Genomic DNA, 27634 nt, shown 5'->3' on the forward strand with positions numbered 1-27634 from the left:
CAGATGGTGGCTTCCCTGTTTACCGTCGCCTAAAGGGACAGACTGCATTTGATACACTTTCATATAAACACCACAAAAATCCAATTTATGTGAGGCATGAGTACAGTCAGCTATTCAAATATTAATCCTTTTCAAAACTGGAGCTAATATGGCTCTTATAAATTAGGTAGTACACCTGTGATCAAATACAGTAACAAGTTTGGATCCGAAAAGTAATTTGTTAGTGAAAGCTTTGAGGCAGGATCACTGACTTTTATTTGTTTGTTTCATTTTGTAAAGTGCTGTTTACTTTCAAAATCCTTAAAGCATTCAGCTTTGCTAAATTGGATCAACATGCATTTAAAAGATTTGTCAATTCTATACGTTGTTTCAAAAACTTAAACTGCATGAGTTAGGAAACGATTCCCCTTTTTAAATGGTAAATCCAAATCTTTTTTTTCTTTTTGATGTAGAATTACACCATTATTAAAATATATCTCTTGCTAATATTTTGCCAGCATAGTTTTATTCCCTGTCCTTAAATTAGCAAGGACTTCACTAAAATGTTCAGTACTGGGTCCTGAGGTAAAAAAGCAGAGTGACTTGAACCTACCAAGAACTATACCAATCTCAGAAACACATTGAAGTGTTGTCTTCTTGCTTTACAGTGAAATACTTGCACAAAAAAACCAAAAGAATTCATTATATTTCTGGTGACATGGATATGATATCTTGATATTTAATAGAAAAGCTGTGACCAGAGTTATAAAAAATAATTAGTTTTGCTGATTTCATTTTTGTAAGTATCTTTTGATATCTCAAATTAATCATCTCAAACATAGCTAGTATATTGTTAACTGGTATAAGTGAGCATTTGTATTTCATTATTATAAATCCCTCTCGAATCTATTTTTTGGACAAGGGGAAATATATATAGTAGCAGTGTAACTAATGCAGAACTTCAAAACAAACAAACATAAAGTGACTTATTCTGACATTTTTCAGATATGTGCATTTATTTCTCCACACTTGAGGATTGTTTGCAATACAGGATTGGTGCATTAGCCATATGGCCTTCTGTTATCCTTTAACAGACCAAACTGTACATTATTATGCTGCTGGATTTTGACCATGATGTATTACAATGTGGCTTTTAAACCTGGGTATGAAGATCCCTGATGATTTAGGGTGGGAAATACAAATATTTGTAGGCGCTAAAGAAAAAAAAATGAAATAGGGGAATTGCATCATTTCATACAGTGGCATAAAGGAGCATGACTAGTTTGGAGATTAAACAAAGAAGTTTATATAACAGGAATGGGGGTGGGGGTTGAATTCTAATAGCAAGATACAGTATGTTACAAAATTGAATAATCTTCCAGTATTGAAAACCCTGTCATTTCATGCACTTAAAAATAGATTTCAGTATACAAAGCATTAGAAATTGTACTATAGAAAATAATTCAGCACAAGCAGGGAGATGTACTCAGTGATTGAATAAGTTCCTGCTACTTCTACTTGTTTTTATTTTTAAAAGTTTTTAAATGTTTGTGATATGAGGGGATATAAGGCTGTAAAGCCTCATAATAATTGACAAAAAAAAAGTCTGCACAAATGGCAGTGCTGTACCTGTTTTAATTTTATGTGGACAGTAGAAGGGTATATTGCACAACTGTGGCTGCTCCTATCTGTGCTCAGAAAGAATCTGTTTCTACATCTAACAATACAGGTGAGCCAGTGCAAACCCTTGGGAATCGTCATTTGCCAGAAGAATTTATAATTAAAATCACAACCCTCCGAAGAAAATATATTAGGAGAGAGCCTGCTCTTCGTTATTGCTTGGGGAAGTTGAGAGTTCCTTTTCAGTATTAAGTACAAGTCACATGTGGGATTTTTTTTTTTTTTTAAATTTCTAATAATAAAGCTTGAGTAGGTCTGGTTTATTTTTTAAATGGAAAACAATGAACCCCTGAAGTTGTTTGCCTGCTACACGAGCATTTAAAATTTCTTAAATTAGGGAATGAATCTGATAGTTTAATCTCACAGTTAATAAGATTTTTGTTCCTCTTCTGTTCTTTGTCACAAAAATCCATTGTGGTGACTGCTTTAACTTACACAACCTATCTTTTCAAGTTTCCAAAGTAAGGTAGAAGAAAGGGCTTGGGGGAAGATTATCAGTATTTCTGTTAATCTCAATAGCTCTACTTTTTGTCAGTAGTTGATGGGATTGTTGGATACTACTGAAGTTGTTAGAAGAGAGAGATTAAAATAAGTATGACAAAATACCATACTTGTACTGTGTGCTCCAACCTTTTATTTTTAACATGCAAAATATTTCATTTTTCTTCTGTGATCAAAAAAAGCTTCTAATTTAGCTTGCTTGTGATAATCTCAGTCTGAGTAGGGAAAAATGTAATCTGATATAATTCTCTCTAAACCTTGATTGCACTCCTCAAGCAGATTTAATGTTGAGCTCTGTGAACAGCTTTAGAAATATTTTTAACACTTCAGAAATTATCCAAAAGAAACTTGTCTTATATGTGCCAAGACTTAAACTGCTAAGAGAGGGATTTCCAATTGTAAGAATATAATAGTTGCACTTTTTTACAAAGTAGAGTACACATAATGTGTAATAATTCAGAATGAAGGATGAAATCTATTCACTTAATTCATGTCATCTGGCACTTTCTCAGTAATGAAAACAATAGTAACAGTCCACGGATTCAGTAGCAGTATTCAGAGTTCAATGTACTGTGACATAAGACATTACAGATATACTTTTTTACTGGATATATAAGTATAAAATATTTGGCTGTAGATATAGTAATGAATTATGCATATTTTAATTATTCAACTCTGCTCCCATTTGCACTTTCATTCTTTTCTCCCAAAGTACACACACAGATCTGTACTGTAATTTTTCAACTGATTTCATTTAACCAGTTAATAAGCAAATTATGCTATTTTTCTCAGATACAGCCCAAATGATAATGCTTCTGTATTTAGTTAAACATTACTGTTTTGTAGTCAGAGACTAAAGTTAAAGACCACTACATGTGGTCCAAAACACTTATGGGTTAAAAAATAAAGCCTAACTGCAAAAAGAACAAACTTTGCTATATAGAGTGAGATCTGTAAAAACAGTCCTGTTTAGAAAAGTGTTATCAAATTGAATGACGGGGGGAAGGAGAATCAGTTTTTTGTTTTATTACTATTTATGCCCCTAAACAAAAAAATACATTAAGGTGGAGTTATGGTTGTAGAAGTACATATGATGAAATTAAGGGTGAAAAAGATGTCAATTATTCCAAATACAAGCATTACAAAACCAGGACATTCAAAATTAAGGTTCAGTGTAAATGAAATCAGAATATTTTAAGGTATAGAAATGCACAATTAAGGAACTCAAACAACTTTAACTCTGCCCTGTAGGGATGTGCAATGCTATAACACTGCTACTATGATTAATCTGTTTCAGCGTGAATGGATCCAGATTGGATTAAACTGAGTTTTAAAAATATATTGGGAGGCGCAGGGATTCCCTCCGCGCCCCCGCCCCCCTTTCTCATACTGTTGCTACAGGGCAGAGTTAATGTTATTTGGCTGCTTGTAATGTGTGTGCCTTAATCCTTCTCTGCATATACCAGGTTGTAGTCCCTGCCCCCAAAGAGTCCAAAACAATTAAGAATAACAAAGGCCGAGGGGAAAAAAATACAACTCGCAAGTGAAGCGGTCGAGCTGACTACTTAATGCACATTTTTTGGGATGGTAATCGACTAAAAGAGGAGAAGAGGTTTATGGCGTATGGGAAGTGAGAGAACAGAAGAAGAAGAGGGAGATGGGAAGCAGTCATGGAAAAGGGCACATTGGCACCTGGATCTGTACTTCCCTTTCTGCTTTGGTTTCTAGGGAAACTGAAATGTTTTGACCCAACAGGTCCACTGAGAAGTTGGAAGCCAAATGGTTGGGGGCTGAAATGGGGCCAGTATTGCAGGGCATGAGCTCCCTAGGCTTGGTGGGAGAAGTCAGGCAAGATACAGTTAGGACCTATTTTATCTTTATTTTAGGGTTCTTAAATGCACACTATGTAGCTCTGAATTTTGGACATACCAAGTTACCCTGTGTTGTTAAACTTGATCATTTAAAAAGCTGATTCTTTCCTAATAGCGATTTTTTAAACTTGTTTTATCCACATGAAATGTTTTGGATCTGACATTTTTCTTTGCTTTACATTGTAATTAACTTACTGCATTGTTTGAAAAATCTAGTATCTTTAAGTACAAGTGATGAAGACTTTTGGGGCAGATTTTCAAATGCACAAATGACAGACCCCATCTGCCATTTGTGCCTTTGAAAAAATCTCCACTTTCATAAGTTAAGTCTAGAAACCTCTGCACCCACCATTGGGCTTCAAAAGGAAGAGAACATGTGGAGCGCACAGGAGCTAAAATGCTTCTCCCACCCCTTTCTCAACAAAATAAGTGTTGTCACATATTTCAGTGAGGTGGACACACCTATATAGATTCACAGGTTTTTAACACTAGAAGGAACCATTGTGATCATCTAATATGACACCCTGTATAACACAGAGCATAGAACCTCCCTATTTTAATTCCTGCTGCAAATCTAATCGTTGTACTTGTGCTAGAGCACACTTCTAGAAAAACATCCAGTCTTGATTTTAAAATTTCCAGCAATGGAGAATCCATCACAGCCCTTGATAAACTGTTTAAATGGTTAATTATCCTCTCTCTAAAAAATTTTGCTTTATTTCTAGTTTGAATGTATCTATCTCTAACTTCCACCCTTTGTTTCTTGTTATACCTTTCTCTGCTAGATTGAAAGGTCCTCTAGTATCATATTCTATTCCCTGTATAGGTACTTAAAGACTGACCAAGTCACCCCTTAACTTTTTCTGTGTTAAGCTAAACAGATTGAGTTCTTAGAGCCTATAACTATAAGGCATGGTTTCCAATCATTTAATCATTCTTGTAGCACTTCTCTGAACCATCTCCAGTTTTTCAATGTCCTCCTTGAAGGGTGGACACCAGTACTGGACAGGGTATTCCAATAGCAGTTGCTCCTGTGCCAAATGCAGAGGTACGATAACCTCGCTATTGCTATTTGAAATTACCCCGTTTATACCCTCAACGTTTGCATCAGCCCCTTGGGCCACAGCATTGCACTGGGAGCTCATGTTCAGCTGGTTAGCCACCATGATCCCCATGTCTCTTTCATGGTCACTGCTTCCCAGGATACATTCCGTAATTATGGGCTACATTTGTTGTTCCTAGATACAAGTCCGTATGTTTAGTCATGTTGAATCGCACATTGTTTGCTTGTGCTCAGCTTACCAAACGATCCGAATCGCTTTGTATCAGGGACCTGCCGTCTTACTTATTTACCATCCTCCCAATTTTTGTGTCATCCGCAATGTGTCATCAGTGACAACTTTATGGTTTCTTTCACTTTCATTAATAAAAATGATAGTCTAAATCCAAGAACCCATCCCTGCGAAACTGCACTAGAAACATAGCCACTTGAAAATGATTTCTCATTTAGAACTACATTTTGGCAGCTATCATTTAACCAGTTTTTAATTATATCATGTTTGCCATCTGGATTTTGTATTGTTCTTGTTTATTAATCATGATGTCATGCAGTACCAAGTCAAATCCCTTACAGAAGTCAAAGGTAATAGTACTAATGTAATATACTTAATCAACCAAATCTGTAGTCTTATGAAAAATAGATGTCAAATTAGTTTGACAATATCTAATTTCTGTTATCCCATGTTGATTGACATTAATTGTATTACCCTTCATTAATTCTTTATGAATCAAGTCCTATCTCAGCCATTCCATTATTTGCCTCAGATTGACAGGCTGGTAGTTACGTGGGTTTATTCTTTTTAAATATAGGCACAGCCTTAGCTTTGTTCTAGTCCTCTGCAATTTCCCAGTGTTCCAAGACTTATTGAAAATCAACATCAATGGTCCAGAGAACTGCTCAATCAATTTTTTCAGAATTCTCAGATGTAAATTACCTAGATCTGATGATTTAAAATATAGCTTTAGTTGTTGCTTTTTAACATCATCTGTATTTACTGTTGGGAGTGGAAATTGTTTCATCATTATGACATCTGCTTTTTGACACCCAAATATTTCAGTTCTGTATTTATTGAACACTGCCCCCTTTTTTTGCATTATTACTGACAATTCTACCATTTTTATATAGCGATCAGTCAGTACCATTGTTAGGATGCCTGCTGGCCATAGATTTCTTCTCTTACCAATTTTCTACACTTCCTAGCTTCTAACTGATATTTACTGCTATCCATTTCCCCTTTTTTTACATTTGTTTATATACTGCATAGCTATTTTCACTTTCTCTTTATACCAGGCTTGCTTTTGGATTGTGGCTTTTGAGGTACTTAGTAAAGTGCTCGTAAACGGTTCAATTTTTCTGTTTAAATTCTTTTTCTGTGATGATTTGGCTCATAATTGTTTTCAACCCTGTCAATTAGCCTTTTTAAAGCAGCAAGTACACATACTACTGGTTTGAATGTTAATCTGTTTGAAGGATGCAGCTCCGGATCAACAAATCTGTGAGACCTTTTTCCAGTCAAAAGTGGTGAATTGGAGTGCTGCTCATGCCAGCTTTAAGTCCTCTGTGGCTCTACTACGCAGATGCAATGGCAAAATAGTGGCTGAACCGTTCATTGCTGTTTATTGTGAGGGGACTGGGTGGTGCATGAAGGGCAGGCACTCTGTATGGATGTCCCAGAATTCAGAACTTGGAAGTAAAACTGGTTAGGAATTTTTCAAAAGGGTTTTTTGTAAAAAAAAAATGCCAGTTTTCTCACAAAAAGTTTCAATTTTGACAGATACCAGATTCAGCTAGATGTTTGTCAAGTCCAGAGTGGGAGTTGTGGAGGGAAGAAACAGGAGGGAAACTCCCTGCCCCAGAATAGCTAATGACACTCACCTGAGGATAGGGGTGGGAAACCCAGGTTCCAGTCCTTCCTCGGAATAGGGTGGTACAGTGACTTAAACCGGACTCCCCGACATCCCAGGTGAGCTCCCGTTACAATTCCAAGAGGAGACATTGGGTATATCTATACTGTGGAAAAAAGCCCCACAGCAGCAAGTATCAGAGCCTAGATCAAATGAGTTAGGCTCATGCTATGAGGCTAAAAATAACAGTGTATTTTTCCCAACTTGAGCTGGAGCCTAGGCTCTGAGACCCTCCCCATCATCAGGTTTCAGAGCCCAGGCTCCAGCCAAAGCAGGAAGTATGCTGGTATTTTTAGCACTGTAGCACAAGCCCAAATCAGTTGACCTGGGCTCTGAAACTTACTGCTGGGGTGAGGGGGGTTGTTGTTTTGCAGTGTACGCATACCCATTGAGATCCACTCCCAAACATGTCTAACCGCTAGCCTATGGGATGGTGGGTCTCTCCTGCTCCCAATAAAAAAAAAGTCAAGAGGTGTCAGTTTAGTCCTGATGTGAAACTGGAAAAATGTCTGAACTCTCAAAATATTGACAGGATGGGAAAATCATTTCCCACCCAGCTCTACTTTGAAGCTGAGATTTCTGTTGGATTTTCTGGCTCCATGCGTTTAGACACCCAAACACTCCTTTTTGCAGCTGCCATTCTTTCTCATCCAACATGTTTTACATTGTGCACATTCCTTCTTGGGTGTAACACTTTTCTGTAGATTATTTTTTTCCTTAGGAGGAGTTTTATGGTGCTTAAGTACTACAGTGATATACAGTTTACAAATACAGTGGATAGATGTGGTTCTTGGTTAATGGGCATGTGATTTGGGCATTGCAGACCTACCATAATTTTCCTTTAAAAACATAAGTGACTATAGAATTTACAATACATTGTGTGTTGATTTTCTTGATAAGGTTAAAATTCCCAGCTTCCTGCAAAGATCTGCATGATGATTGGCTTGCTGTTGAAAAAATTATATACAGTATTTGTGTAGTCTATCCACATGCAGTAGTGTGTTGACTATAAAGGTTTTATGCTACTTAGAAGAGTGACACTAAAATTGCATCACGGGATTTTGTGTTTGCATGTCATTGTTTTGCATATCCAATGTTCTCAGGTCACAAGGAAAAAAGACCAACAACCTTGCAAACTAAACCTGGAAATTAACAGTCAGTGAGGTTTCTCCTTTTCATACGTCCTCATGACTTCAAAGAACAAAACAAAACAAAAAAACTGCAGGCTAAATTATGACATCATAGATACCTGTGCAACTCCATTGCCTTAACTAGTTTTGCATAGGTGTAACTAATCGGGAAAGTAAAGTAAACCATTCTATTGATTTATAAGAAGAAATAGAATCCAGCTAGCATTCTCTTAGCTGCGTTGAGTCTGCAGAGCTGACAGAAGCATAAAAAAGAAAAAATCAGTGCAGTCTGTTTTATCACTGCAGTAAGCATATGTGACTCTGAATACACACAGGGACAAGATCTGTTTGAGCATTTTTACAGCATCATTTTTTCAGAGTATAACTACACTTTAAGTGCTGAAAATGACTATGATATGACACAGAGAAAATGGATATGAAGATCTTTTATCAAAAATATAAGCCCTACAGGATTTATGTTACTATGATCCAAATATAAGGCAAATACTTTTACTATTAAGCTAGTCTCCTTGACTAATATAAAAGAGAATTCATAGGTGTTAAATTATTCAGCAGAAGAAACACACATTGTACTATGAATAAAGTAGGAACAGATTGGAAATTACAAAGAAAAAATAATCAAACATTTTATCCAAAGGCAGCAGAGTGAAAAGTGGATTCCATAGAGAATTTCAGAAACCTCTTTTTAGAAAAATGTAATGTAAAACAAATTGAATGGTGTGTATTGAATTTGATTTTTTTAAACAGATTTTAAGTGTTTTCATTAGATTCTGCATGGTTTGGATGATGATCATGATTGTGTTGAAAATGTAGTGATTTGTTTGACTCTCAGGGTAGAAAATTAAGAATTTTTAATAAAAATACAATCCTTACAGGGTTGAAATCTAAAGAAGATACTTAACTGAAGACAGTTGTAGCCCAATGGATAAATATATATATAAATGTATAGGTATTAAATTGCCCACTTAGAACTTCCCATACTATTCACTGAATCCTATGCAAATATTATAAATACATAGGATAAAATAATGAAAATATTGAAGATAGATTTCAGACCAGGTTTCTTAATTCATAACAAATACCCATGTAGGCAAAAGGCACTAAAAATTAGACATTATGTTTGTTTCCAACAATAGATAAGATCTCTAGAGGAAGAGTTTTCTCAAGTATTTAGTAGATCTGGCTGAGAAACTGAATTTCTTTTCCTCAAAAATTTGACATTTTGGAAAACATTTCACCCTCAGTCAGGATAAAATGCCAACACTTGAATTTTTTTATGGAAGTGAAATTCCTCAATATTTTGTTTTGGAAACTAAAACAATCCCAGAAGCCCTGGGAGCTCTGGTTCTGTGTCAGCCCACCTGATTGTATACAGCCAGGGAAGAGTCCAGGAGGGTGACCTCTCAGGAAACCTGCCTAAGTTCCATCAGAATTTTTGCCAAAATTGACACATCTTTTCAGAACATTTTAAATTTTGAGAAATCAGCATTTTCTGTCCAAAAAAACCCTTTCTGTCAGAATATTTCAACCAGCTCTAGCATTTAGTAACTCATTTCTCCATTAAAAACTGGTGAAAAGTGACATAGGTCGCCTGCACAATATCATTTCTTTACTGAATTAAGCACACATTGGCTATTGGACTTAGTTTTAGTAATACTTTTTTAAAAGTAAATCTTAATATGGTGATAAAGAAAATGATCTCTGTTTATATTTCAAACCATAGTGCTGCATTTTAACCTGCACCATTATTTTTGCATTGATAAAAGATATGAACAAAGGCAGGATTCTTCTTATTTGATCTCTGTTGGAAATCCAGCATAGAGAATCATCTTGAAAGGAACCTGCTTCTGAGGTGGATGAATGTATTTTCTTGTATGTGCCATAGGGCAAAATGGAAGCTAATAATTTTTTTGTCCTAGAGCAATGTGTACTTGCTCTATAGCTGAAATGTAAAATTAAAGCAGTTAGGCTAGCCAGAGTGACAGGTTGGAAAGATGATTTTAAGATTTTGTTGGATTTGTGCAATATTTCACCACCGTTGCTTAGTTGTAACAGCATTTATTAGAAAAGCTCTATTGGAGACTGAGACATCTGCTGCCATTGCTTCATTCTTTTCACCTGTGCTGAACTGAGCGCTCAGCAGCTCTGATAGTTTCAGGAATGTGAGTTCTGGGGAGGGGAAGCAGTTGTTAAAGAACATTTATCTCTGCAGACATTTTGAGACCATTTAGAGAAATGCTCGTATTTACCTGCAAAAATTAGCAACTTCTCTAGGCGATCACTTGCACAAGTCTGGAATCTAGCCCAGTCTTTGTATTAATTTGCTTTTGCTGTAGTGCACTGTAAGTCAGCTTTCTATTATCTACAATGATGTGATTCTCCGAGTTGAGTAATACGAGTGCTTTATCTTGTGGCAATACAGGTTAGCTTGTTCGCTGATAGTTTTGGCTTTACTTTGGTATTGCTAAATCCAGATTAAAGGGGAACTTTGCCTGTTTGCTCAACTCTCTGAAAGTTGTGAAGGTAGAAAGCATTTGAGCAGGAGTAAACTGAAATACATCTGACGTGTTTATATAGGAAAACCGCTATGCACTAAAAGTGAGGGCCAAGATTTAAAAAAGTGACTAGTAATTTGGGGTGTCTGTTTTTTCGGTGTCCAACTTCAGACAGATTTTTTGCTGCTTCCTGAAAATCAGCCCCCTAAAAGTGTCTCAGGTTAGAGACCCCAAAAATAAGGCAAAAAAAAATTACTAAACATGCTTGAAAATCTGGCCCTTAGTAAAAAAGGGTGTATCCAAAACATTCTCTATTATAGCAAATATTTTCCAACCTTCATTACACCTGATACAGAGTAATCTATTATACAGTTTCAACCTTGTACAAGCCACGATTTGTGGCACTGCAGCCCGTGCCATAAAACAACAACAAAAAAATTTTTAGCACAATTTGAAGTGGGGGAAGGTGAAATAGAGAAGACCCCAAGAAGGAACTGAATCCTAAAAATGAAGATTGTGGTACATAGAATGAACATGGTGTTAATTACGGGGATGAGGCCAGGCAGGATAGGTATTTATTCCTGAAGATTGTGAGAAAAATAGATGTAATCTAGAAGCACTTTAATGCCTTAGAAAATTAAACGACCTTTCTCTCTCTCTTTCTGTCCTGTACTTAGTTTTTCTTCAGTTTTCCTACTCAAGGTCCAATAACTTTCCTTCCCTAGTGTTTTCTGACCCTGGACTTGGTTCTTTTGGAAGCAGCATTTGTTTTGTGTGATTGACAAGTATTGCTCTTTCTGGCATGAGGTATGTTCACCACTTTTTTTCCCCTGGACCTCAGCAACTGCTTACTGCATTTTTTTTCATGGTCTACTTTAGCTTTCAATCTTGCCTTCCTCCTCTTTTCTCCCTATATATCTAAACTATGTGCTCAAAATAAACTGAGACCTATGAGCATGGAAAATAAATTCTCGCTTTCCATAGAGACCCCCCCAATATGTCAGTATTAAAATCTCAAGAGGGGGAAAAATGGAATTTTTGAGAGAAGATCAATAGATCAGGGGGAGGAAAGACTTCAGTGTGTCATCACTCAGAATTTAATAGGACAAGTTAATTTTTGATAGAGTATTTCATCGTTTGTGAATGTATTGATGCATTGCTCACTCATTTGAATGTGTTTCATACACAACGTGGTTTAGTACTTGCCCTGTTCTGATTAAAAGAATTCTTTCAAGGTTAAAATTTAACCAATGTTCTACATGCATTAATGTTAGTGCATTTGAATTTGAATATTATGTGTTATATGAAACATCTGAAGTAAAGGTGTTTTAAACAGGTTTAAAGTTCACATGCAGTCCCATGCACATAATTTTTTGAATAACATAATAGTTCAAAATGTGAAAGCCTATTCCTTAAAAAGCATACATGTTAGTGATCTGCATTTTTCCTGGTTTTTAGAATTCTCAGCAAATAAAAATCCATATTATAGAGCACATCTTTCATTATAACGAGCTTTGTTTTATAACTCTCTGTGGGAAAGTACTGTCTTTCACCCTCATTGGGCATTATGATTATCTTAACTAAAGCTTTGTTTAAACGATTAGTACTAAACCAGTCATATTACATAAAACGTATGTGGTATTTAAAAAAGAATAGCCCTCATCAAAAATCTTCATTTCCCATTGTTCATAGTGAACCATGTGTATTTGGCAAGTTGTTTTGCTGTTTTGTAATATGGAGAGAGATGTGACAACAATAATGGCTAATTTTGAGTATATCATTGTGTTGCTGTGGCGATTTGCAGGACTGTTACTTTGAATGTAATTGAAATTCTGTGCTTGTGGTTTCTGCTGAAACCATATTTCACCCACTGTAAAAGAGCATTAAGAATTACAGAATTCTTTCTATTTCAGGCCTTACTCTGCACAGTTTGAGATGCAGTCAGAGGTTCCATTTATATTGAAAGGATCTGCTTTTCTTATCTGTGTTGACACTTAAGTTTTCAGCTGCTTTTGTTTCTCCTTCATCACACTTTTTTCTTTCAAGAAGCCTCATTAGACATTGCTTTCTGAACATTTGATGTGACTATAGTAAATGGGTCTTATCTGGCTGATAACAGTGATCAAGATAAGAAAGCTTCATTCAGTTCTGTTTCCTTTATACATATTAAGAATTTTTTTGCTTTGTTTCTGTGTGTGAAAGATTCAGCACCAATGACTTGCAGCTTCAGTTTGTTTACTGTAGATATACCTGTTGAAAAAATGTAACCAAGGAAACATAAACGCTCAAATACCATGGTGATGGGAATAAGTGAGAACCTAGAGAGGTTGTTTTGACAACTTTCTTTACTGATGTAGCATTTTTAATAATTCATGAGTACACAGTACTACAAAAAGAGTTAGTTACTTTCCACCATTGTCCATTTTATATTTTCTCCTAAATTTGTTTGTGTTTTATTTAAGGAAAACTCAAATGTTAGTGAAAGAAAGCTGAAGCAAAGATTATCAGTTAATCGTGAGATGTTGTACGCAACACAATATCTAGTTATAAAAAAAGTTTATGCTGATTTTATTTAAATCTTAACCCTTTGTAACTAGCCAGACTGTGATCACTCTTTTTCTCATATCTGTATATGTTCACCACTCTTTCTTGGAGTAAGGGTGTGAAGAAAATACACCACACTGTTCAGATTGACTCTTTTTTTTTAAAGTACAGTTACTTCCTGATTAGCAGAAAATATCCCCATTCTTTTTTAATCTGTCAAATTAATTCTGTAACAAAAAGCTTGATCCTGCTTTTAGTCCAGAGTAGTTATCTAAAAAATGTCATTAGCAATTCTGTCTCTCCTTGTGCATCACAATGAACCACTTTACATGCACCTTATTTCTGGTTGATTATTTGAAACATTTAAAGATACTATCAGTTAAAAAAATTCATTTGTTTTAACACTTTTCACCTATAATTGTTACAGTTATCACATAAGATTAACAAAAAGATTAGGAGATAAGAATTTTTGTCTGTGTTTTTTATCCAGTTCATTTACTTTGTGTATTTAATAGCAGTTGTTCTTCAGACACTTTCATTATCTCAGTATAGCCGGTTTCTATGTAAAACATTTTCTAGAATAGGAAGATATGGCTGTAAAAACAAAAACAAAAAAAGTCAAGCCGGTTAAAAACCGGAAACTGTTTTTAACTCTGTTTCAAATTGACTAGATATCAAGTTAAGTGTCCTTTTTAAGTTGAAGTGTTACGATCGTTGGGCAATGATTACATAATACGTTAATGATGTTGAACATAGTGGAGGATGGTGAATGAAATGATATTTTTTTTCTTCAAGTACAATATCTAAGTGCAAATGCTGACTTTATAATGAGGCAATGTTGCCATTTCTGTCACAGTGAATTTTGTTTTAATGGATAAAAAGTTTAGATTCCCCTCTGCAAAATCATTTGTTTTCAATCCTTTTTGCCAAACTTAAATTAGCTGGTAGTGTAGCAAAATGACTGCTTTTGAGCTTTACAAAAATGTCTTCCCGTCAACTCACATATACATTTCAAGGCACAAAGTTCTGCATTTTTTAATCTTGCCAAAAAATGCTGTCTCTGTTACTTTTTCATGCTGGAGATCACTCCTGGTTTTGCTTTAAAAACTAAGTGCAGCATTATGATTTCAGACTGCTGTAGTTCTGAACAATAAATAAAATAATTCGAAGCCTTACACAGTTCAGAGGATTGTGATGCAAATACAATTTCACCATCAAGACTGGTGCAGGGAGAATAAGTGTAACATGTATAGCAAAGACGTCTTATCTTTTGACACTTTTTTATCCACTAAGTAAAAATCACATAAAACTTAGTTACTAATCATTAAATAAATTAACTCCTGTTTCATGTTTTGTGCAGATAAACACAAGGATTGCTCTGGTGTAACATTACATCTGACACATCAAAGGTAAGCACTTTTAATACATGTAATGGAATTCATCCAAATTTAATTCAACAGGGCTCCCCTGTTGCCGTAGAAGCTGATGTGAGTTTGGTCACTTATTTCAGTGGCAACAGATCCAAAATTATTTTGCACAGCCTGAAATGAACACACATGAACACAAGCTTTGAATAACATTATAGTTTTACAATAAAATGCACCATTTATTGCCTATTAGTCAAATGCTCTCACATTAGGTAACTTTCTTATATTTTGCTCCACATAACATCATAACCGTTGGAAGATGTTAGTTTGGGAGCCTAGTATGGTATTAGAAATTAGGGGTGGGAAAGAAGCTAAAGAGGAATATACATGTTAATGTTGTTTTAGTGTTTGCCCTATTTCTTCTCAAACTTGTGAAAAAATCTTTCAAATTTACTTCCTCTTTAAAAAAAAGGTGGGGGAGAAAGGCTATGACATCTCATTTGACATCACAAAGACTTGGTGGTATAACACATATGACTGGAATATTGGTATAGAAGGGTACAGCTTGCTCAGGAAGGACAAGCAGGGGATAAAGGGAGAAGGTGTTGCCTTGTATATCCAAAATATATACACTTGGACTGAGATTGAGATGGAAATAGGAAAAAGACATGTTTGAAAGTCTCTGGGTAAGGATAAAAGGGGTAAAAAAACAAGGGTGATGTCATGGTAGGGTTCAACTACAGACCACCTAACCAGCAAAAAGAGGTGGATGAGGATTTTTGTAAACAACTAACAAAATCATCCAAAGCACAGGAGTTGTGAGGGTACACCGCAAGAAGGACAGGAGACTTGTTATGGGTTTTAATCAGGCTGCAACTTTATTATATAGATATCTGGGACTTCCCTGCTGATAAAGTGTACAGTGCAGGGAAATCCATGCTTATTCAAATCAATTCTCCAGAGCTTCCACCAGCCCCCCCTTTTGTTTAATCCATGCTTATTCAAATCAATTTTTTGGGGCTTCCGCCAGCCCCCCTTTGTTTCCATCCAGGTCCCCCAGCCGACCCATGGCTTGGACCTTACCATCCACCAGCCTCGTAAGAGGGTTAAGGAGGGCTATGAGAACAGAGGGGGAAAGGGTTGGCTCCCTGTCATACCAATTATCAGAGTCCCTGAACCCCCTCCCCCCATTCTGTTCCTTTATCCAGTACCTCCTTTTAAGTCCTTTACCAGGCCATTTATCTGGTCACTGGCTGCCCTCCCTTTGGAGTACCTGCACTGAACATCCGCCACAACGAGGCACCAGCCATTTGCTAGGCTGCCTCCCCACTTCTCCGTGCCCCTGGAGCCATGCTGCTTAAACAATCCTGATTGTGCTTCCCTGGAGACATGCTGGCTTCCTCACTGCTTGGACATAGAGAGTTGCCCCACCCAGGTTTTGTACCTTTATGCACGTTCCTTGGGGGGGGATGGGAGGGGAGTCATTGCTACAAAGCTGACCACAGAGCGCCTTTTACAGCAGTTTCTGACCTTATTGCTCTCCCCCCACCTCCTCCGTACCACCACAAAGCAGAGCTGCCCTTCTTTGGGTAAGCTGAGACAAATTCTGCCCCCTTTAGTTGTGGTGCAGTCATTGGTAGCGATGGGGGACTTCAACTACCCAGACGTCTGTTGGGAAAATAACACAACAGGGCACAGATTATCCAACAAGTTCTTAGAAAGTACTGGAGACAATTTTTTATTTCAGAATGTGGAGAAAGCCACTAAGGCAGAGGTGGGCAAACTAAGGCCCACAGGCCACATCCAGCCAACGGGACCATCCTGCCCAGCCCCTGAGCTCCTGGCCCAAGAGGCTCGCTCCCGGCCCCTCCCCCGCCGTTCTCCCTCCCTTGCATCCTCAGCGCACCATGCTGCTGATGTAGTGTATTAAACTGCTCCACGTAGGAATGTGCTACTGGTAGCAGTTACAGAGAGCAATATACTACACTAAACACCATCGCAACGCTCTGGGCGGCCGGGCAATTCTCTGGGCAGCGCAGCTGTAGCACCACCAGCCACTGGTGCTCTGTGCTGCACAGTAAGGGGGCAGGGAGTAGGTGGGGTTGGATAGAGGGCAGGGGAGTTAGGGGTGGTAGTCAGGGAGTGGGGATGTGGATGGGGTTGGGGCGGTCAGAGGGCAGGGAACGGGGGATGGGGGGGTTGAATGGGGGCAGGGGTCCCGTGGGGCAGTCAGGAAGGAGGGGGGGTTGGATGGGCAGTGGGGGGCATTCAGGGGCAGGGGTTCCAGGGGCGGTCAGGGGACAGGGAGCAAGGAGGGGGGTGGATGGGGCAGGGGTCCTGGGGGGGCTATCAGGGAACGTGGGGGTTGGATGGGGCAGGAGTCCTGGGGGTGGGGGGCATCAGAGGGTGAGAAGCAAGGGTGGGAGATAGGGGGAGGAGGCGGCACAACCTCCCCTAACCGGCCCTCCGTACAATTTACAAAACCCGATGTGGCCCTCAGGCCAAAAAGTTTGCCCACCTCTGCACTAAGGGGAGAGGCTGTTCTACATTTGATTTTAACAAATAGGGAGGAACTAGTTGAGAATTTGAAGGTGGAAGACAGCTTGGGTGAAAGTGATCGTGAAATGATAGCGTTCATGATTCTAAGGAATGGTACGAGGGAAAACAACACAATAAAGATAATGGATTTCAAGAAGGCAGACGTTAGCAAGATCCCATGGGAAGCAAGTCTAGGAAAAAACCGTCCAAAAGAACTGGCAATTTTTCAGTGAGACATTAAGGGCACAAGAGCAAACTATCCCACTGTGTAGGAAAGATAGGAAGTATGGCAAGAGACCATACTGGCTTAACCAGGAGATCTTCAATGATCTGAAACTCAAAAAAGAGTCCTGCAAAAGGTTTTTTAGGTCAAATTACAAAGGATAAATATAAACAACGTAAGCATATAGGGACAAAATTAGAAAGGCCAAGGCAGATTGATTAAACTAGCTAGAGACATAAAGGGTAACAGGAAAACATTCTACAAATAAATTACAAGCAAGAGGAAGACCAAGGACAGAGTAGACCTTTTATGCTGGGGGCGGGGAGGGGAGGAACAATAACTGAAAATATGGAAGTGGCAGAAGTGCTAAATGATTTTTTTGTTTCAATTTTCACCAAAAAGTTTAGTAGCAATTGGATATCTAACTTAATGAATGCCAGTGAAAATGAGGTAGGATCAGAGACTAACTTAGGGAAAGAACAAGCTAAAAATTGCTTAAACAAGTTAGCAAAAACAACAAAGAGTCCTTGTGGCACCTTAGAGACTAACAAATTTATTTGGTTATAAGCTTTTGTGGGCTAAAACCCACTTCATCAGATGCATGGAGTGAAAAATATAGTAAGCTCTGTGTGTGTGTGTGTGTGTGTGTGTGTGTGTGTGTGTGTATACACAACACATGAAAAGATGGGAGTTGCCTTACCAAGGGGGGTGGGAGGGGGCTCAGTGCTAATGAGGCAAATTCAATTAAGGTGGAAGTGGCCTATTCTCAACAGTTGACAAGAAGGGGTGAGTATCAGCAGAGGGAAAATTACTTTTTGTAGTGACGCATCCACTCCCAGTCTTTATTCAGGCCTAATCTGATGCTGTATTTTTCACTCTGTGCGTCTAATGAAGTGGGTTTTAGCCCACAAAAGCTTATGCCCAAATAAATTTATTAGTCTCTAAGGTGCCACAAGGACTCCTCGTTGTTTTTGCTGATACAGACTAACTCGGCTACCATTCTGAAACCTTAAACAAGTTAGATGTCTCCATGTCACCAGGGTCTGAGGAAATATATTCTAGAATACTCAAGGAGCTGATTAAAGAGAGATCTGAGACATTAGCATTATATCATAGAGCAGGTCCTCAAGGAATCAATTCTGAAGCACTTAGAGGAGAGGAAAGTGATCAGGAACAGTCAGCATGGATTCACCAAGGGCAAGTCATGCCTGACTAATCTAATTGCCTTCTATGACGAGATAACGGGCTCTGTGGATGAGGGGAAAGCAGTGGACGTGTTGTTCCTTGACTTTAGCAAAGCTTTTGACACAGTCTCCCACAGTATTCTTGCCAGTAAGTTTAAAGAAGTATGGGCTGGATGAATGAACTATAAGGTGGATAGAAAGCTGATTAGATTGTCGGGCTCAACGGGTAGTGATCAGTGGCTCCATGTCTAGTTGGCAGCTGGTATCAAGCGGAGTGCCCCAAGGGTCGGTCCTGGGGCCGGTTTTGTTCAATATCTTCATTAATGATCTGGAGGATGGTGTGGATTGCACCCTCTGCAAGTTTGCAGATGACGCTAAACTGGGAGGAGAGGTAGATACGCTGGAGGGTAGGGATAGGATACAGAGGGCCCTAGACAAATTAGAGGATTGGGCCAAAAGAAATCTGATGAGGTTCAACAAGGACAAGCGCAGAGTCCTGCACTTAGGACGGAAGAATCCCATGCATTGCTACAGACTAGGGACCAAATGGCTAGGCAGCAGTTTTGCAGAAAAGGACGTAGGGGTTACAGTGGATGAGAAGCTGGATATGAGTCAACGGTGTGCCCTTGTTGCCAAGAAGGCCAATGGCATTTTGGACTATATAAGAAGGGGCATTGCCAGCAGATCGAGGGACGTGATCGTTCCCCTCTATTCGACATTGGTGAGGCCTCATCTGGAGTACTGTGTCCAGTTTTGGGCCCCACACTACAAGAAGGATGTGGAAAAATTGGAAAGCGTCCAGCGGAGGGCAACAAAAATGATTAGGGGACTGGAACACATGACTTACGGGGAGAGGCTGAGGGAACTGGGATTGTTTAGTCTGCAGAAGAGAAGAATGAGGGGGGATTTGATAGCTGCTTTGAGCTACCTGAAAGGGGATTCCAAAGAGGATGGATCTAGACTGTTCTCAGTGATACGAGATGACAGAACGTGGAGTAACAGTCTCAAGTTGCAGTGGGGGAGGTTTAGGTGGGATATTAGGAAAAACTTTTTCACTAGGAGGGTGGTGAAGCACTGGAATGGGTTACCTAGGGAGGTGGTGGAATCTCCTTCCTTTGAGGTTTTTAAGGTCAGGCTTGACAAACCTCTGGCTGGGATGATTTAGTTGGGGATTGGTCCTGCTTTGAGCAGGGGGTTGGATTAGATGACCTCCTGAGGTCCCTTCCAACCGTGATATTCTATGATACTCCACTTAGGAAGAACAATCAGTTGCACACATACAAAATGGGAAATGACGATCTAGAAAGCAGTGCTGCGGAAAGGGATCTGGGGGGTCATAGTGGATCACAAGCTAAATATGAGTCAACATTGTAACGCTGTTACCAAAAAAAAAAAAAAAAAAGCAAACATCATTCTAGGATACATTAGCAGGAGTGTAGTAAACAAGACACGAGAAGTAATTCTCCCGCTGTACTCCGCGCTGATTAGATCTCTGCTGGAGTATTGTGTCCAGTTCTGGGCGCTGCATTTCAGGAAAGATGTGGACAAATTGGAGAAAGTCCAGAGAAGAGCAACAAAAATTATTAAAGGTTAGAAAACATGACCTATGACTGAAGATTGAAAAAATTGGGTTTGTTTAGTCTGGAAAAGAGAAGACGGAGCAGGGGTCGGAGAGGGGACATAACAGTTTTCAAGTACATAAAAGATTGTTACAAGGAGGAGGGGGGAAATTGTTCTCTTTAACCTCTGAGGATAGGACAAGAAGCAATAGGCTTAAATTGCAGCAAGGGCGATTTAGGTTGGACATTAGAAAAAACTTCATAACTATCAGGGTCATTAAGCACTGGAATAAATTGCCTAGGCAGGTGTGGAATCTCTGTGATTGGAGATTTTTAAAAGCAAGTTAGATAAACACCTGTCAGGGATGGTCTAAATAATACTTAATCCTGCCTCCAGTACAGGGCACTGAACTAGAAGACCTCTTGAGGTCCCTTCCAGTCCTATGATTTTATGATTCTCCACCCTGAAAACTGATTTTTAATAGTAATACTACATTTTAAGTTTGCTATCTATGGAGACTTTTTTACTTGTTACGGATTTTATCGCCTGTAGAGGACCATTTTCCAATTAATTGGTTTATGGAGCTTTGAGGTAAATGTGATTATTTTTCTGCAGGCAGCCTTTGATTGCTGGCATGTATCTTATGATGTCTGTGAATACTGTTATACCACCAGGGGAAAAAGGTGAGTGAGAACCTTATAAAGCAATCTGTGTAATTTTTATCTTCTGATGTTCATCTGTCTAATATGGAAAATATTTTCACAGAGACTCTCTGAATTGTAAAATCATAGGTGAAAGAGTTTATTGCTAACTAAAATAAATACTAAAAAATACCTACACTCTTCAATTTATATTGCTGTTCCATCAGATTAGGTTCAAAGAGTCTAACAGTATGGAATAGAAGAATAATCATCAATGTAACATAATCTGAAAATTGTTTTTGATTTTGTTTTTAAAAATTACATAATCAATAGGCAACTATTTTATTTATATATAGCCTAATTCTTCTCTTTAGAGAAACAAACATTTTACTTTCCAATAAAAAGTTCACTTCTTGGGGAAAAAGTAGGTGACTATTTTTTCTTTAAAAAATGTAATACATGCAGGAACATTTGCTACTGTCTAAGATTGCAGAATTTCACTCTTTATCCCTTTTCTGATTTCATCTGCAACCCACTGAAATCTGAAGTTTCTGGGATCTTTCTCTTAATCTGCTACAGCACGGGTTGGCAACTGTCGGCATGCAGCCCATCAGGGTAATCCACTGGCGGGCTGCAAGATATTTTGTTTACCTTGACTGTTCGCAGGCACAGCCCCCTGCAGCTCCCAGTTGCTGAGACACACTGGCCGCCACTTCCCATACCTTCAGTTGGCCAGGAATGGCAAACTGTTGTCACTGGAAGCTGAGCAGGCTGTGCCTGTGGATGGTCAACATAAATAAAATGTCTTGCGGCCCGCCAACAGATTATCTGATGGGCCTCATGCCAAAGGTTGCCAATCCCTGAGCCACAGATTTCCTTACTTACTAAGAAGTTTATCAAAAATTTGAATTTCTTTCCCTGCAGGAATTTCTCATATTTCAAAATGCTGTTTTTCTCCCAAATTGAGATGAAAAGTTGAAATATTGAAATTAGTTCAAGGAACAAATATTTCCAAAACATTTTGGTTCAGAAATGGGAAAATGTTTCATTGTGGCATTTTCGATCAAAATATTCTGATATTCCCAAATCAAAATGGTAAATTTCTGTTTATTAAATGGACTTAACATGTTTCATTTTGAGCAATTTAACGTTAATTTGCAGTTTCCTATGGTGGTACATTGCCTCACAGGAGCTGTAGCTTGGATGTCTGATTGTCCCGATTGTTTCCTAACCACAACTCCACTGGGGCAATGCACCACCATATGGAATGCAGTCGAATATTCAACTGTCACTGAATTAGACATTTTAGGTCAGTTCAGCAAACTAATATTTTTATCTGAGTCAGTCTGAACCAAAGCTAAATATTTTGATGCATTTTCAGACAGAAAATAAAATTTAAAAAAATCTGAAAAATTGAAACTTTCTCACAGAAAATTTTCATTTTGCAGAAATTGAATTTTCTGTTTGGGAAATTTTCATCTAAATGATTTTTTTTTAAATCAGCTGAACTAATAACTTTGGACCTCCTGGTATTCACCCAGTTTAACAGTTCTTTATAGGCTGTTTTACTCTAACCTGCCCAGAAATTTTGACATGGTAAAAAGAAGAGATGGTTGGTTACAGGAGGCCCCAGTAGAAGAGCTGTCTGCTGGGCAACATGTCCCTTGTGCAGGCTGGTGCCTTATTTTCTCCCCAGATGATGGCTCCCAGTCTTCAGGCAGGCTGGAGTCTTTCCCAAAGGAAGCCCTCATCCACAAAAGCATAGGATTGTGTGAGAGACACAGGAAGACAGGACCCTAGACGTAGCCCTGTTAGTGTCCATGCCTGAATCTGACTCTCTGAAACTGCCTTGTGATTATACGTGGTTTTTATACATTAAAATGAAACCTCCGTTATCTCTTTTACTACTCTTAATTTGCCTATGTGAGTTTCCCCAGTGTGTTTATCTTCTTTGTCTCTTATCTATGTTTTTTCTGTACTGTTCAACCCGATAATATATTAGCAAAATTATTGTTCTAAATTATTGCAGAGCTATTTGCTATAGCTTCTAGGTTTCAGCCCAGAAGTAGATGCATTTCAGTAGTGCTTGAAGTGATCCATGTGTATAATTTGTATGTCAGCTTCTTAGTGAAAGTATGTGGGCATCATTTTGGCCTAAAGTTCCTATAGAAATGTAAGAGATTATTGTCCACTGCCTTTTAAACCTGCACCTACATTGCAGATTTTGTACACTACTTCCAAATTTATGTTTCAGTGAAGTACTGTAAAAGTCACTTTCCTTGAGTGAATAAGTAGCATTTTTAAAATGTTTTATTCTTGTTTGTTTTAACAGTGGTTGATGCAGATATTGCCTGCCATTATCAAAAGTATCCAATGCACCTCTTTGCCTATAGAGTTCATACACACCGATTAGGTAAGAGTTCATTACCGCTATAATTCAGGTATTTGCCTCTCTTTTATAACTAAAAATGCTATACAACCTTAACTTACAATCTGAGTTAAATATAGATCCAAAAATCTTCTTATCACATTATTTAAACTTGAGCAGAAAATGTACATAATTGTTTAAAATATTTCTTACTTAAATTAATAGAATGATTAAAGAAATACATCTTTAAGAGAAAAATAGCTAATACAAAATATGTTGATTTTCTAAAGTATTACATCTGACATTCATGCAGTGGTAAATGTTTATTGTAGGTAAGGTGGTAAGTGGATACAGAGTGAGAAATGGTCAGTGGACCTTGATTGGTAGACAGAGTCCGCAACTACCACAGGTTTGTTTAGTTTTTTCTTGTTTTTAATTATGCTTATTTAAGTCTTAGCAGCAAAGTCTAATAAATTTGTTTTATGTATTTCTGCTTTAGCTTTCCATGATATATTCTTGTGTTTTTTAAAATTTATAGGATTCTGTTCAGATATAACATGTAATTAACTTTTCTCATCAAATGGAGTTGGAGAGCCACAAAGTTATCATACTGTGACAGTCATATTTGCATCGTGTTTCATTGATATGTGATTTTGTGCCATCACTACCGAATGCTGCTATGTTTTGCTGCAATATTATCATAGAATCCTAGAATATCAGGGTTGGAAGGGACCTCAGGAGTCATCTAGTCCAACCCCCTGCTCAAAGCAGGGCCAATCCCCAATTTTTGCCTCAGATCCCTAAATGGCCCCCTCAAGGATTGAACTCTCAACCCTGGCTTTAGCAGGCAATGCTTAAACCACTGAGCTATCCCCCAGCCCCATTATGATGTAGACATCACAGTGTAATAGCATGTTGTGTTTTTTATGACACACATTGATTGGCACAAGTGTCACAATAGCCAAAAGCAATCTTCTTTCCTCATATCAGGCAGCTGGCAGGAAAGGAGATAGAAACAGTAGAAGAAAGTGTCTCCTTTATCTCTTTACTTCTCCATTCGGTTACTTAAAAGATGGGGAGGGAATCCTAGTTGCTCTCTTTACTTTCCTATCTCCATCCTTCACAAAGGAGAACAGCTCCTGCACTGACAGTCTGCATTCTCAGCAGTGCCTTGCATATATCTAGTAATATAGGGAGCAGTCTTGTGAGCAAGATTCATAATTCATTATTTTATATCCTTGACATATTTTTACCTTTTTAAAACATTGTGAAGTTGTACCAGAGAGTCAAACAAACAAAACCAGCTGTTGTTTATTCACCAGCGAGCTAGTATACAGTGTTCAAAAGGTTTTTTGCTAACTGATGTCACCATCATGATTTGTGTTGAGACACGTAGTGAGAGCCACTGAGAGAGAGGTGTGGCACTTAAAATAATTTTAGTTTTGTTGGGGTTTTATGTTCTGTTCGTTTCTTTCACTGAGACTGATTAGTCATGGTAGAATTATGTTAATTGTTCTGTGGATTACCTTTAAAGCATTTTAATTTCAGACTCATATTATTTTTGTGTGCATATATTTTAATGTAGAGAATGAAATTATATATATGAAAATGATTCACAGATAAAATAAGAAAACAGAGGATGTCACCTATTGAGAGTGTTCACTAATTCTAATACATCATTTTCCTTGGATTCTCTTTCAGGCCTTCTATCCTGTGGAACACCCAGTAGACATTAGCTTTGGTGATACTTTAGCAGCGAGGTGTCTTTTCACTGGTGAAGGTAGAACTATGGAGACGCACATAGGGTATGATTTTTATACTTTATTAAAAAACCTCTTTTACCATTGTACTGGTTGTGTAGAACATGCATTCATGTTTTCGATCCCCTCAAAGGTATCTGAACAAACTTCTTCATTCTGTTGGGATTGTTTGGCTTGCTCCCCAGACAGTTAGGAATATAAACATGGTCAGGAAAGGGCCATTCAGGCCTACATAATTGCCTGTACTTTGGCTAATAATCCCCCTTCTAACCACATTGCTCAAATTAACCCATTCAGCCAAATACCTGATTTAGAAGTATATCTAAAAGGACTATTTCACAGGAGTATTTTTTCAAAAACTCCAAGTTAAAAGTATTTTCTGTCACTTGGTGGCATTGATGGCTCAAGATAATTTAAGGACAACATAGCACATGATTAACTACACATTACAGATTTTCTGATATTTTCTTCCAGGAGTAATTATTACCTAAGTTTATTATTTTGGGTTACATTTAAGAAATCTTAAGTACCAAAAAGGAAAAATAGTATTGTTGGATAAAAGACTGAGTTTTTCTTTCATGTACAGGCTGACAGGCGACAATAAGATTCAAATTTTCTTCTGAATGATTTATTATTTATTACTTTTCAGTGGTGCTATTCAGCAGGAGATAATGCCTGGGCTGTAAATTGTCCATTTTACTATGTATACATTTTTATTTTTAAAATAGACACATTAGCTTCTCACGTGAGAGTCCATTTTTTAAAACATTAATTCTTTCTTCACTCTGTGAGATGTAGTAGGAAAAGGGATATGTACGAGGTTGAGTCTTCCACTTCTGGAGTTAGATACTGCAGCTGTTAAAGGGGCTAATCCTGCAGTGTGCTGAGCACCCTCAAGTCCCTTGACTTCAGCACAGATTTTGATGTTCGGCACTTGATAGTCATATTTCTTTAAGCAAATAGTTAAAGTACTTGTGTGGGTAACAGCAACTGAAGGAGAAATGAGAGGGAATATGTTGGAAAACTGTTTTTTATAAAGCTCACAAAATTAGTATAAATATATCCAAATGTAAGATACAAACTGAAACGTTGTTTAAAAAAAGAAATGTAAAACTTGCACAATGAATAAAATGTACCCCACTATAAAATAATCTTAAGACTATTATTGAACAATAATATCGTTTTTAATGGTAGTAAGAGGATATCTTGTCTAGGGAAGATTTTTTTGTATGTGCTAATATCCTTTCAACGATTAAGAGTAATATGAATCTCATGTTAATTTCTGCTAATTCCTTTAGTTTAGGCATTGGAATTACCTCCCTCTCAGTATATATCTGTCCAACCAGACATTGTAGCCATACTGTAGAAATTTCCAAATCCATTGCTATTGCATATGAAAACTTAAACCAGTAAATCGAAACATTATTCCGTTCGAGAATGTTTGAATATTTCCTGCACATAAAAGCTAGAAATAAATATTGGGAACAGATGTGCCCTGACACTAATGCTAAATGTTTAATATAAAAAAAACTTAAAAATTCATTATGCGGCTTATACTTGACGTCCATTAAACTGGAGCAAAAACACATGCACATTAAGCAGTTACACAGAAGGCTGAAACATTTTGTGGAAGTGCACAAAGATACAGTGGTAAGAAGAAATTACCACCATAATAAGTATTAAAAATTCTAGATGAAAATCACACAATTAGATCCACAATTAACATTACTGAGTACTGCACTGGATATCTGTGAAGTTACTACTAATACAATTAAACTATAAAGAATGCATGGATTACGTATCTTTCTTAAAAACAAATGAAAATGTTGTGAAACTGAAAATAGTCCCCTTGACTATTTTAATAACAAGTCTTTGAGCCACACACATTATTTCCTGGAAAATGGATAAAGTAGCCGCATCTTTATTTCTATTGTTCCCGTTCTGAGCTTTAAAAATCATTTAACAAGGAAATATGTATCAAAAATCATTGGAATTTATATTTGTCAGTAAATACCAATGATTGATTTAGCTATATAATGTTTATAGATTCTTTTAAGGCCAAAAGAGACCATTATGATCATCTAATCTGACCTACTGCATAACTCAGGCCACAGAACCTTACACAGCAATTCCTGCATCAAGCCCACAACTTCTGTTTGAGGTACAGCTTAGCAGTCCTTGTTTAAATCTTGGAAAACAAGGCCCTGATTCTGCATTTGCCTTGTCTTCATGCACATTGAATTGCCTAGTCAAGACCGAAAAGGTTCATCTTGTTTTGTTTAATTCTGTTTCTTTGTGCAAAGGATAGTAATTCTAAATTTGCACTGATTCCTAAAAGAAACAAGTTTATCTTGGTTTAATCAAATTTTGTCCTATCCACACTGGACTGTATTTGTCAGACAACCCGAATGCTGCTAGAGCTAGCTCCTTTGCTGTTTCTCCTCTGGCTTCAGTTGCTTTTACCATTAACTTATTTTTCCCTTGTCATACAAAAGCCTACATTAAAAGAATGTTACAGTTGCACAGTCAAACCCTCAAATGTTAGGAAATGCAAATACTCCTAACATTCTCCCTGCCACCTCTCCAGACCCAACTCCTCATCTCTCTGCATTCTAGTGAGACTACATTCTTCTTTTCCTTGCTGCCTGAGCACCAACAGGGAGAGCATTTGCAGAAACCACTGACCTGTTTCAGCTGAAATTTTCCAAACTAATTCAGCATGAGGCATGCTACAGTTAGTTTGGCAAAATTATAAGCAACTGAAAGCTTAAAATGGAAAGTGTCAGATAACTTTAACTATAATCATTG

The 27634-nt window shown here is 37.7% G+C and overlaps 1 protein-coding gene across 11 annotated transcripts in view; it reads left to right on the forward strand.

The window, feature by feature from the left end:
- The window catches only part of PAM (peptidylglycine alpha-amidating monooxygenase), a 221095-nt gene that overhangs the window by 120811 nt on the left and 72650 nt on the right, over window positions 1–27634 (forward strand). For all 11 annotated transcript variants that reach the window (XR_012158986.1, XM_073344599.1, XM_073344602.1 and 8 more), the window contains 5 exons: window positions 14546–14594; window positions 20673–20740; window positions 23031–23111; window positions 23399–23475; window positions 24768–24871. Coding sequence is in view for 10 of the 11 variants with exons in the window: in XM_073344599.1 (XP_073200700.1) it covers window positions 14546–14594; window positions 20673–20740; window positions 23031–23111; window positions 23399–23475; window positions 24768–24871 (379 nt within the window). In the remaining variant the exon portion in view is untranslated. The remainder of the gene's footprint in view (window positions 1–14545; window positions 14595–20672; window positions 20741–23030; window positions 23112–23398; window positions 23476–24767; window positions 24872–27634) is intronic.

The sequence above is a fragment of the Lepidochelys kempii genome, chromosome 5 (assembly GCF_965140265.1).
Source record: "Lepidochelys kempii isolate rLepKem1 chromosome 5, rLepKem1.hap2, whole genome shotgun sequence".
Classification (NCBI taxonomy): domain Eukaryota; kingdom Metazoa; phylum Chordata; order Testudines; family Cheloniidae; genus Lepidochelys; species Lepidochelys kempii.